Here is a 14,009-nt window from a genome sequence, read left to right on the forward strand (position 1 = left end):
CTAAACATGCAAATTTCTCCTACACACCACTTTCTTGTGTGTGTAAAACAGAATGTAATGTTCAATCTATGCTTTTGCAACAATGAGCCACGCTGCGTGGCATGTGTGTTTGATCCACAAGTGGACTCCTGCGGTAAGCGTATTGCATCACTCCCTTTTTCTGCACATTCTTGGGTTTCTACCGAAGGACTGTTTACTGATTAATTGCAGCTCCTCACAGAGTTGTGACATATGCTTGTATTTACACAAGAACCTAATCTTGTAAAAACATAACCAGCTAACATTTACTCATGTTTCACCTATTTTAGCTTCGCTAGCTTAGCAGTTATCCGTTAGCAATGGCTTCTCTATTGCAATGGCAATATCATCAACCTATCTTTAGAAACAGGCTATGTACCACAGGCCTGTAAGGTAGCTGTAATTAAACCACTACTTAAAAATCCCTGTTTTCACCCAGGTGTTTTAGTCCAATTACAGATGAATATCTAATCTCCCCTTTATTTCTAAAATCCTTAAAAAAGTAGTTGCAAAACAATAATGTGACAACATTTACAGGAATAATTTGTATGAATGGATTTGTATGGATTTAAACTTTATCATAGTACAGAAACAGCACTGGTAAAAGTCACCAACGATCTTCTCATGGCCTCAGATAATGGACTCATCTCTATACTTGTTCTGTCAGATCTTACTGCTGCATTCGATACCATTGATCACAACATTTTATTACAGAGACTGGAACATGAAATTGGGATTTAAGGAACTGCACTAGGTTGGTTTTAATCTTATCTATCTGACAGATTTCAATTTGTTCATGTTAATGATGAATCCTCCATGTACACGGAGGCTAACCTCCTGTACAGCTGTACTGTAGAGCTCCAGTACTACTGCAAGGAACTTCTATGGAGTTCCACAAGATTCTGTGTTAGGACCAATACTTTTTACTTTTATATGTCTCCTTTAGGCAACATTATTAGAAAAGACTCAATAAATTTCCATTGCTATGCTGGTGATAGCTAGCTACATCTATCTATGGAACCAGATGAAAAAATCAAGCTTCAAGCAAGCCTACAAGACATAAAGGCCTGGATGTCCTACAATTTTTTACTTCTAAACTCAGACAAAACTGAACTCATAATATTTGGGCCCAAAATTTCAGAAATATGATGTCCAACCATATCGTTACTCTAGATGGCATAAGTCTGGCCTCTATTACTACTGCAAGGAACCTTGGAGTTCTTTTTGACCAGGATTTGTCCTTTACCTCACATATAAAAAAATCCCCAGAACATTCTTCTTCTACCTACGGAACATTGCCAAAATTAGGAGCATCCTGTCTCAAAGCGATGCTGAAAAATTAGTCCATAGATTTGTTACTTCTAGGTTGGACTACTGTGTAATTCCGTACCTGCAATTAATCCAAAATGCTGCAGCAAGAGTGCTGACTGGAATTAGCAAGAGAGATCATATTTCACCTTCAGTAGCTTCTCTCCATTTGCTTCTCATTAAATTAAGAATAGAATTTAAAAAACTGCTTCTTACTTATAAAGCTCTGAACGGTCAGGCTCCATCATATATAGAAGACCTCATAGCACCATATCATCCCAGTAGACCACTACAATCTCAGAAAGTAGAATGGAAGGAAGAGCCCTAGTTATCAAGGTCCTCTCCTGTGGAACCAGCTCCCAGTTCAGGTTTGGAAAGTTGACACCCTCTCTTCTACTGCTTAGACTGCTGGGTGACCCAGCCCCCAATGCACTGAGCTCCTTTTCTCCTCTTGTTCCTTTCTCCTCTCCTCTCACCCCACAATTGTCAACACTATATGACATTAACTCTGTGTGTTTTCTCCCGTAGTTGTCTTTCTCTTTCTCTGTCCCCCTCTCTGTCCCTTTCTGCATGTGTCCCTGCATGTGAAGCTGTTTGTTTTCCATCGTGAAGCTACTGGTCCTACCAACCTGCCCGATGTTTTGTTGTTGCTTTTTGTTGCTCTGTTCTTTTCTCTCTTCACTTTCCACTCACCCCAACCAGTCAAGGCAGATGTCCGTCCACCTTGAGCCTGGTTCTGCACTAGGTTTGTTCCGTTAAAGGGAGTTTTTCCTCTCCACTATTGCCTAGGGCTTGCTCCAGGGGGAATTGTTGGGTTCTCTCTGTACATCTTTATAATCTTGACTTTATTCTGTAAAGTGCCTTGAGATGACTTTGTTGTGAATTGGTGCTATATAAATAAAGTTGAATTGAATTGGACATATTCAACAACTTAAATGACAACTAGAAAGGAAATAAAACATAACTTACCTTTTAAAAGTTTGAGCAGGTGCAGCACTGACACTGACAGTGCTGACACTGATATTCTGCAAGCTTGGGGTTGCCCCAGTGGATCATGGGTTTACATGTTGATGCCCTTTCTGACCAGACTAGCACTTAGATATACACCACACAGCTGGGGTTGGGCAGTCCACATGAACCGTCTGCCCTATTGTCCATAGGCAACCACTGTACAGTTGCCAGTGCTGACCCTGCAGCATGACTGACACATTTTTCACTGATCCATAGGCTACATATTTTGCTTGGCCAAAATTTTGCCATCCTTGTATAGCCTAGATCACCTATATTAATGTGGCAGCACTCTGTGGACCAAAATGGAGGCTTTGGGCTAACAGTGTTTCTAAGAATGAGTGTTGGGCATGTATAAAAAAGTCAAGATAAAGTCTTTGAGACCTTCAGAAAAAGGTCAAGAAACTCCTGTGACAGAAAAAAAGCATATTGTGGATTTATATAGTGCACCTTGAACTCCCAAACTATCAAAATCATAAACACATAATTGCCAATTTAATTCCATATTTCAACATTCCTCCACGTTTGATCCTTCATTTACTTGCCTTATCCCTTAATTTAAAAGGCTGTCTAAATAAGTCCTGAGCTGATTCTGACATATTGAGACCAGGCATATTGTATAAAATCTGTGTCAGCTAAATCAAAGCTATCAACATTTAATCCCTCCTCTACTAAACTGCTTTGCTTGCAACCTGCTGCTGTTGCAGTGCTGCTGTCCCTCACAGCTAGCTAGTAAAAATATTTTAGGCACACTGTGAGATCAGACACTGAGGGTGGCAAATTCATGGATTTACTGAACTCAGGTGCTATTCATTATACCATTCAGCAAGCAGTTAATGTTTAATTTATATAAAACATAAAAACTGTATACTTATGTGAACCGGGCAAGTTGTAGTTTACATCTATGTATGTCCAGACTCATTTAGTGCAATTAGTTGATCCATGTGTACATTTGTCCCACATATGTGAAATTCCCTCCAGGTATTTTTGAGATAAAGCATTCATGGGCACAGGCTGGACATAAGCTAACAGTGACGTTGACCTTTGGCCACAAAAAATAAGTTTATTCTTGAGGCCTTTTGGATGCTTGTGCCAATTTTGAAGAAATTGCATCAGGTGGTGCCTATGATGTTCCATTTACAAAAATGTGAAAGAAATAAGGTCAGAGTGAGCTCACAGTGGCCTTGATATTTGGCCTTTGACCACCAGAGCCTGATAGCTGATTGTGTCAAATTTAAAGAAGTGTTCTCAACCCTTTCCTAAGATATTACATTCAAAAGAATGGATCTAGGTGAAGTGACCTCGGTGTTTGAACTCCAAACATCATCACATGACATGACATTACTGTGATAGCGTGTTCGCATTATTGGGAGGGATAAATGGGACAAACATTACGTTATCAACTTGACCTTTGTCCACCAAAGCACAAGGAGTTCATCCTTGATTCCAACTGGTTTTAAATCTGAAGAAAATTCCTTCATGGAAAAACTTAAATTTTTGACCTCTAACTAACAAAATCTAATCAAGTCATCTTTAAATAAGTACAAATTTGTGGCAAATTCTAAGAAATTCACTGAACTTGCGATCACAACAATAGAAAGATTAGGTCTCATAGTGACCTTAACATTGACCTCCTAAAATCTAATTCCTTTGTCCTTGAGTCCGGTTGGAAATTTGTGCCAAATTTGAAGAAATTCTTACAAGATATTACTGTTACATTGTGTTCACATAAATGGCATTGATGTTAGGAACAGATTTGATATGTAAAAGTGTGACCTTTGACATCTGGACACCAAATTCTAATCAGTTTATCCTTGACTTCAAGTGCCAAATTTCAAGCTATATCTTATAGCCTATCATGTTCAGAACAATGGGAAGGAAGGACAGACAACCTGACAATATAATACCTGCAGCTATGGCTGTTGTCAGCATATTTTTGTACCAGGAACTTTGGATCAATTGGTTCCTTAAAAATAAGGTCTGTTTTTAATTGTGAAAATTTAACACTGTCTGTCTATCTATATATCTATATATCTGTTTTTGGGTTTTTTTTCGTTTTTTAAAATTTTTGTTGTGTCTCTTGCTTTCGGTTTTAATCCCACCTCCCCACCTTGTGATAATAATCAATTACTTTTTCAACATGCAGCTCCACACAACACATTGTTGAGATATGGGAGGTGAGCAGATCCACGGCTCTGTGTGCCTCTGGGAGCTACACTTCCATAACAACCTTCTCTGCAGTGGTCTGTATCGATTGAGAAGCATAATCCGACATAAACATCCTTTCACGACCATTGTTTTTTGGTTCCTGTAGAGTAACAGGCAATTTCAATTTTGTACAATTCCTTCTTGTCAGTTTGTATTGTTGTATTTATTTGTTGTATTTGTTGTATTGTTGTATTCCGCCAGTTATTCTTTTGTTAATCCTGATTTCCAGTTTAATCTGGCAGACTGTAAAATGTGTTTTTTAGATTAACAAACCCATTAAGATATTTAAATATTTCAGATACATATTTAATAAAGATTTAGTTCTACTGTACACTGTGCATTTAAGCATACAATCAAACTGGCATTGATAGATGCCCAATATTAAAAACTTGGATCAGGATCAGTTCCACTAAAAATGATGGCAACATTCCTAATCATAAAATTTCATAATAAAATAATATAATCTACAAAATGGGTCCCATTTCACAGTATGTAAAAGCTAAAAAGAGAGACCTCGAGATTAGTTTAAACAAATTAAAACTGACCAATCTACTTAAGAAAGTAAATGTGAAAAGTTATTTTTATTTACAGCCACTGATTTTGGGAGTCACTAAGTTGACCTGTCAATTATCAAAAGCAAATGGTGTTACTATGTGGGTCCTGCATCTTTCTGTTTCTCAGATAGCTTATGGCAGGGGAGATGACAGTTTTATCGGTAAGAATTTTTCAACATCAAATATACCAAGTAACAAAGCTCGCTGAGACGTCAGAATAATTACAGTCACTGCCAGAGTATTCGAAACACTGAACATTAAATCAGTGCAGACAGAGAAGTGTGTCCTGCTTAATATAAATTCTGCATTAAGTAGGAAGTGATCAAATGCTAACAGACAAAGTGGACAAAGAGAAACATGGCATTGCAAGTCTCGTATATTACAACATAAATGCACATCATTCTTGCATAATATGCAAATGTCCTCTGAATTCCGCATTATGGTGAAATATGTATCATCTTGTCTATCTGTACATGGTACTGTACACTCAAGTGAGTTTCTCTCATTATTTTTAGTATGGTTTTACTTCACCCTGCTCTGCATTGATGTAGCCCAAACACAGTTAACACTTTAGAACATCAAGGATTCCTTTCTGCACTTGTTGCGTGATGATCATTGGACAGTGACTTGAACGATTTTTTATTATTTCTACTATTGTCTCCAGACATTGTTGTCACAGAAAGACAGACACACCAATCAAAATTTCCACTAGCTCACATATTTTGTGAGCTAGTTTGTGAGCTATCTTAATAAAGTGTAGTTTTGATATGTTGGATCTTCCTGATCCATAGATTGTTTTTCACATTACTCTGTTCGTTGATATATTTTATCCTAAACGAAAACTGAAACGGGTTCAATTGGGTTCAAGTCTGTGCTCTGGCTGGGCCATTCAAAGACATTCACCGAGTTATCTTGTAGCCACTCCTTTCTTATCTTGGCTGTGTGCTTGCGATCATCATGAGAGATGAACCGTCACCCCAGTCTGAGGTCCAGAGTGCTCTGGAAAAAGTTTCTAACAAGGGTTTCTCTGTACATTGTTGCATTCATCTTTTCCTCCATCCTGACTAGTCTCGTAGTTCCTGCTGATGAAAAATATCCCCACAGCATTATTCTGCCGCCACCATGGTTTATTTAAGGGATGGTATTGACCACGTGATGAGTGGTGCCTTGTTACAGGCCTGATTGGTACAGTGCTGCAGAGATGGTTCTTCTTCTGGAAGGTTCTCCTCTCTCCACAGAGAAATGCTGGAGCTCTTTTAGAGTGACCATCGGGTTCTGTGTCACGACCCTGACTAAAGCCCTTCTCTCTTAGTCACTCAGTTTGGCTGGCGACCTGACCTGGCTCGACAGCCATGACAGTACGCAATGTGAAGGCCAAATTAAGAACTTTATTATAGCAAAAACAAGGCTAAACAACTTAAAATAACTTTGTCAGGCCCATCAGTGATTTGTGCATGCATGGATGAGTGAACATAAAGTAACATAACAAAACAAGGCAACTACAAAGCAGGTAAAAGTTCAGCAACAAAGAGCATGCAAGCCAACAGGCTGCCAAGCCACTTGTCTCCAAGGGAGGCCAGGGTTTTATAAGACCCTCTGGGGACACCCAAGGGATAATCAAAGTAAAATTCACTACTACTTGACTACTTGATGTTCAAAACACAAATCAGTAGCACAAGCAGTGTAAAGAGCTTTGGCTTTCAATAAGTAGAAAAGCACTATGTAAGTGCACACCATTTATCAGATCCTGAAAAATTAAGTAAGGTGTGGAATGTTTGTTTTACTAACTACCACAGCATATACAGAATAGACTGGCAAGAGCATTATTACACTTTAGTTTGATGGACAAGCTGGAGTCATAACCCAATCTGGTCTCATTCAGGATTTATGCATGTTTGGCCTTCCTACTATGGATCTCACAATTAATGTCTGTGAGTACAGTGTATTGACAGCAGGCTACAGTATCTATGGAAGGCTTGTTATCTATTCTGTGGATGGTACCAAGGTCACATTGACCTCTCGGTCACTCTGTGGGGTCACTGTTTAATGAAAGCGTGTCCTGTCTGACGTAAAAGGTTGCGGCCTGTGTGCCATCCAACACTCAGAAACTACAGGAGAAAATGGGGTTGCCAGAGGTTAACCAAGTGCAATTTATTTCTCTCACTCAACTGATATTTCCTTCTCCACTTTGAAAAATGTCTGCAGAAAGAGCTATACACTGAATCCAGTGCTACAGAAATTTCTACTGTGAATGTATGTAATGAATGTATGTTTCAGCCATTTTTAGGAAAATTCCTTTTTAAAAAACATAATTCTGGTTTTCCTTAATCACCATTCTCATTGATAAGCACTCTTTTCAAAAGGAAAATTACATTTATTGCTTTATAAGAAAAAGCTTTATATGTATGCAGCACAAGAGTAACATTCAGTAAATTGTTAACAACAGTGACATCCATTCATCCGTCATTCATTTCCACATGTGCTTACCCTGTTAACGGTTGCAGAGGGGCTGAAGATTATTCCAGCTTTCAGCGGGCAAATGGCGGGTCACACCCCTGGCAGGTCATTCTCAAAGCTACTGCCTTAACATAGTCAAAGTTAATAAGTCTGTAATAAGTCTTCAGTGTGAACAGTTTGCTCAACTGCTATGCAGATGGATTTGTTCAAAGTAAGTTATTTGCCATTCTAGTGGTATTATTTCTTTTGAAATGGCAATATCCACCACTTTGGTCCAGATGACGTATTTTCACAACTTTTCAATACAATATTTATCCATTTAGGTGCAAATTGCCTGCAGCAGTTCACCAGCCACGACAATGTTTACAAGATTTATTTCACTCAGTCCAGTGGTTAAGTAGAAATTATGAGCAGTATTTCTACAGGTTAGACTTTACACAGGAAAATATGTCTTATATGCTGACTTTATGATATGATATTACATGTAGAATTCTATCCATAATGAGGTGAGGTGAGCCAAGATTGCCAAGATTTCATGTTATCAAACCCCTTTAAAAAATAAAGCTAGAGACACTTATCAAGTTTTCTGCTAATTAGATTTATGGAAATATGTCTGGCAAAGGGCCTGGTTGCCACTGCTAATTACCACCCAAGATTGAGAGATTTTTCACCCCCAGCTGCCATCTATTTTAGTCTTAGGAGATCTGGGAGAGATAGAAATGCGGTAAAAGCTAGATGAGGAATCCAATACACATCACTAGTAAATGGCCATGGACAGTGTATTGTATGTTTTAATCATATGATTTCAGTCTGCCCACACACACCATCTGAACTTTTATCTCTTTCTCTCTCTCTCCCTCTCCCTCACTCTGGTCTCAAAGAAGGGTGTGACTGTGGTGCAGGAGGTAGAGCAGTCATTCACCAATCCTGCAGTTGTTGGTTTGGCTTCTCTGCTCACATGTCGAAGTGTCCTTGAGCAAGACACTAAACCCCAAATGAGTTGCTCCCAGTGAGTGTTGGCCAGCTGCATAGCAGCTCCCCCATCGGTGTAAGTGTTTGTGGGATTGTGAGTGTGAATGAGCAAATGAGAAGTAGTATAAAGCGCTTTGAGTACTAATAGGTAGGAAAGTGCTATATAGGTGCATTTAACATTTCTGCTTGTTTAGTTTTCCCTAATAAAAATGTAGCACAGTGTACAGGTTAAAGTAGGAACCAAGTGCGCCACTAGTACTCGTCTTCAGCTCATTGTGCTACTATTCAAAACTGAAAATATCTCCAGGTGAACAAATGTGATAGTAGGAGATCCTTTGGCTGTATGAGATGCTGAAGCCCTCAGCCCTTCTACCTACTCTAAAGTCCAATGTACAAATTACTAGTAGTCAGTTGGAGAGTCTTTGCATCTCCAAGGGTATGACAATTATGACATAACGGGAATAAGAACAGGTTGCATTGTTCTTTTACAAACACGTTTTGTGGTGTGGAGCTTTTCTACCTATTGGCACTCAAAGTGCTTTACACTGCTTCCTATTCAACCATTTGCAGTCACATTCACACACACTCACAAACCGATGAAGTGGCTGCTATGCAGCTGGCCTCCAATCACCATGGGCAACTAAGTTGGGGTTTAGTGTCTTGCTCAAAGACACTTCGACATGTGACCAGAGGAGTCGGAGCTACCTCCTGCGCCACATTCACTGTATCTTTTTCTTACAATACAGCTGTTCTAATAGTACTAATACTAATACAATTGGGAATAGTATTGTTATTAAGTGGAGGGTATCACAGTGCCTTTTTAGTAATGTTATACTGTGTAAAACTGCAACCTGTTGCAAGAAGTACTTGCTTGATGATACTGCTACAAAAGGTGGTTAAACCAGTTGCCCTTACTTTTTGCTCTATTGCTTTGTATGTTTTTTCAATGTAAAAATATTGTTTTTGATATTTGATAAGGTGACATTTAATTACCACTTTATGAAGAACACAAGGACATTGCAAACAGTTGCAACTAACGCAATCCAGTATAGTGGCTCTGCCATGAATTCTACTTTTACATAGGTATAATTTCCCAGTTTTTAGGTTAAAACTTTCAAAAAGGTAATTCTACTATGACTTTATTACTGAGGTCGAAGTGTGTAGTGGAGTCTTACTGGGGTGCATTATAAGAAGAGGTAGTTCATTATTTGGCCCCCTATTTAAAAAGAAAGACACTGCTTGTTGGCTTGTTTGATAATAAAGGAAATCTTTGCAGTTCATAAAGTCAGGCTTTATTATCACCACAACATACTACCACAAGCTGCTTCTGTATTTGTTTAATCAACATTAAAACTACAAGGTGGTGTAGATGTTGTGGCTGGTAGGTGTATGGGGAAGTCATATTACTGTTATTCTAAACTGATCAAGTGTAATAACAAGGTAGTGTTAAGAACTGACCACCTTCTTTTCCTAGATTTTAATGGCCCATTATAAAGTATACTGTGTGTTCTTAAGAGTCTTGATCAAGTGTAGAGTAGCATAATATAACTTTATGGAGATAGAGACACAAGGACAAGGTCTGTTTTACTTTAGGACGTTCACACAATTTTTCAAAAGTAAATAAATAAGTAAATAAATAAACAGAACTGACATTGTACTTTATGCTTTTTGTAGTTGCAGAAGCATGATCGTGAAAATGGAGACCCTCCCTCCAAATGGAGATCAGAGGAAGAGATGGCAGCTGAAGCTTCAGATCTTAGAAAACAGCTTGAGAAGTTTTAAATGGTAAGTTTCAATTATCAACTATATTACTACCTAGAATCACTTCAGCCTTTGATGCCCTTTTTGAATGAAAAATCAAATTTGGTTGGTTAATTGAAATGTAGTTATTAAAGGGTATATACTTCATATTCATATACATCACAAATAGTAAAAACCCAACTACTGAAAACAATTGCTGGCCAGACCTGCTGCTTTAAAAGTCTCCAACCATCCAGCGTGGTTCACTGTGCAAAAACATACTTCGGATCCGCTTCCAGTCACCAGGAATGCAGGTCGGCAAGCTCCTGATTGCTATTCACCCAAATATACATTATAATAATTGTTATTTCTTTCCAAAAGTCCATTTATTTAGCATCTGTTGCAAACACAATCACAAAGAAAAATAATATCAACAATGAACAATATGTGTGACTCTACTAGTGCTGCCAGAGTGCACCGGAACAACCTAGGTATTTGCACAGTATCCTAACAATTATTTGGTGAAGCTGTTTAATGATCACATCAGTCCAAGGCTTTTCAGTCTTACTTCTACTCTCTAATGTTGAAATACTATATAACCATAGCAGCATTTGCATTGTGAGACATTGACAAAATAAAAACTGTTGGAAAAAACATCTGGGTGCAAAGGTTTAATTTGACCTGGAACCTTTCTGGTATTAGAGGCAGCATGTTGAGTCCTAACTGACCTGTATGAAATATAGAGGTATGTGTGTTTATTCTGTTGCTATCATTTGCACATGATTTAATAAATGTTAAGATGGTCAGTGGTTGTGCATAACAATACTGCGCTCTGGCACAGGACGTCTGAAATCAAAGGCTTTAGCCACCTCTGTTATTCAAGAGGTGTCCTGCTGCAGTGAACTGGAGACACTTTTCATACAGTCTAAAATGGTGGTGGGCAAAAGAGTGCACTAGGATCTAACTATTTTAAATTTTGCAAACTGCAAAGGGTTATAACCTGGATGTTTCACAGTTTAGTGACGCATCAACTACTGACCCCATTTACTCAGGTCATTCTCCATACTCCTAAAAAAAAAAGCAAGATGAACGAGACACAATGTGTGTATCATAGATGCACACTTAATATTGCCATGACATTGGGATTGTGCTGCTATCTTCCTCCAGACAAGCACTGCATTTTTCTGTGGCTTCCAAAGCAGCCGTGCTGTCCTCCGTCACTGGATTTGTTGGATAATTTCTAGTGATGTTATGCTGGAAGCAGACTACTTGAAAGAGTATCAAGCAGAATTATCACAACAAGGTGTTTTACAGCCTCACCATATAATGCAAAAAATATCATGACCACCATAAATGAAGCTTTATGACACTTGTATTAGAAACATGTCACGCTGATTTTGAACATCATATGAACTGCTTTTTCTGATCATTCAAAGTTGCAGTCTATTGAAATTTAATTTATTTTAATTATACAGACTTTATTAAAAAAATCACAACAATGACAGCTTAAAACATCCTGTATTATAATGAACACTCATCATTGATTTTGCCTATTCAGATGTAATATTAATGATTTTGCAGCAGATGTCGCCATATTAACTGTGTCAGATGGTTCAAAACACTGAAACATTGTCAACACATATGCGCCATGTTGATTTTGTGCTTCAGGAAGTCTCCATTTTCCACGACTTGTAATTTCTGCGTAAATCTCACTTAGCTTTTATGTCGTCCTCTTTTTCTCCTGTTTTTTGGTGGTTGGCCAGGAATGTGCACAAATTACTGCACATTTCTGAACAGGAGTGTGGCTCCAGACAACTTCATTCAATTTCTCTTAAATAAACCAATGTATCTTAAAAAGAAAAAATATATATGTTTTGAACTTGTATTTTTAATATGACTTGTGACTTTATGATATATCAGGCACCCCATAATACATATTCCTATGAACCTTTTAGTCTTTTATGTCCATGCCTTAATCATAAAACTACTGAACATCTTTGTCTAGATTGGTCCTATAAGTATTGGTAGTACTGACTCACTTCCTCTTTGCAAATAAGCAATGCCCCGTTCTTTAAGTGTCATTAAAATTCCTCTTCCCAAGTAGTAAATGGTTCAAAAATGTCAGTTATTAAGTTAAAAAAAATAATATTGCAAATTTATTTTATGTACATATAAAATAACATATAAAAACATTTTTATCTCACAGCACACAATTACAGTAAAATGCAAAGAACTTCAACAAAAATGACTAAAATTGTGTTTGCATTTCTCACCAGGAGGGTTCCCAGTTCATCTGATACCAGGGTCAACATGGACTGGATGATAATACCAACAGTTGATATTAATACTTTTGTTTGTACACATCTGTTTGATGTACAACCCCTATTGAACAAAAATGTTTGGAGGATGGTTAAATGTAAAAATAAACAGAATGCAATGATTTGCAAATCTCATTAACCCATATTTTATTCACAATAGAACATATCAGAAGCAACATATGAGATGTTGAAACTTAGACATTTTACCATTTCAAGGACATTATAAGCTCATTTTGAATTTGAAGGCAGCAACACATCTCAAAAACGTTGAAAGAGGGGCAACAAAAAGGCTGAAAAACTAATTCCTGCAAATCAAAAAGAAATGGAGGAGCATACAGCTACTTTTTTGAGATTTGTTTTTGTTTATGTTTTACACATCCTCCCAAACTTTTGGGAATTGGGGTTGGATTCCCTAATCAAAATAAAATTAAAATAAAACAGTTTATCATTACCGTTTATCATTCTTTCAAACAAACAATACCTTAACAGTAGGTCTTTACCTGACAGACATTTAAATCTATTAGTTATTAATGTTATTGAAAAAACAAACAAATAATATGCTGGTTATAGAAACATTAATAAACCTCTGAGCTCTGGAATGAACATTTATTATTTTGTTGATATCTAAAGAGTAGGCAGTAATTTATCAATATGTAAATAGTTTATCAAAATTAGCAATTGTATTAATTTGCTTCAGGCCTGTATGTGAGAGGTCAGTTAAATTCCTCAAAAAAAAAAAAAAAACAGTTCCAGTATTTACTTGTAACAGTTGGACATGTTCTGCATTTCTCTTAAATACGAATGTAATTAAAGCTGTGTCAAGTTAGGATGTGACATAAAAATGTTACATCAAAGTAAAAACATATAGTTTAATTCAAGATCAAACCCATTTTAATTGTTTAGCTGCTGCTTGCCTGTCATGCTGTTTTCATTATATTTAATTTGAATGCACACTAAAATATTCAGCACGTTATTAGTAGAGAATGTGGATGATAATAATGGATAAACAAAGCAAGGAAAGAAAGGTTTTGGGTAATAGTGTGGACCTAGACCTAGAAGTATTACAAGTGACTCGACCTTCTTGATTTTTAAATTAAGATTCTCTGATCCACATCTACTTATGACAAAGTGAAGAAATATTTTTTTTCCAAATGTTTACATACATACTCTAGTGAGTTAATTAACCTTGCTTTAGAAAACATGCAAACAAATTGCTTAAAAAAAGTAAACTGGAATAAAACAACACATTTATTGGCCAACTATGTGGCATTACTTTCAACTTTATATGTCTGAGTTGTAAATTCTTAAACAGTCATCTCATTTACATGATAAAACCATGAAAACCAATTGTTTTTATAAAGCCCAGTACGGTTACTTTTTCTAGACACATTTTTATAAATTGGTGTCTCCCACTGGGCTGTTGGGA

General features: G+C 37.2%; 1 protein-coding gene across 4 annotated transcripts in view; it reads left to right on the top strand.

Moving 5' to 3' along the window:
• Positions 1-14,009, top strand: part of fhit (fragile histidine triad diadenosine triphosphatase) — a 393,746-nt gene that overhangs the window by 374,957 nt on the left and 4,780 nt on the right. For 2 of the 4 annotated variants that reach the window (XM_067505332.1, XM_067505334.1), the window contains 2 exons: positions 10,200-10,310; positions 12,542-13,026. In XM_067505332.1, the coding sequence (XP_067361433.1) occupies positions 10,200-10,307 (108 nt within the window). In that variant the 3' untranslated portion in view covers positions 10,308-10,310; positions 12,542-13,026. Of the gene's footprint in view, positions 1-4,480; positions 4,627-10,199; positions 10,311-12,541; positions 13,027-14,009 lie in introns of those variants that run through there. The other 2 variants (XM_067505333.1, XM_067505335.1) reach the window with 2 other exon arrangements.

This window comes from Channa argus, chromosome 5 (assembly GCF_033026475.1).
Source record: "Channa argus isolate prfri chromosome 5, Channa argus male v1.0, whole genome shotgun sequence".
NCBI lineage: Eukaryota > Metazoa > Chordata > Actinopteri > Anabantiformes > Channidae > Channa > Channa argus.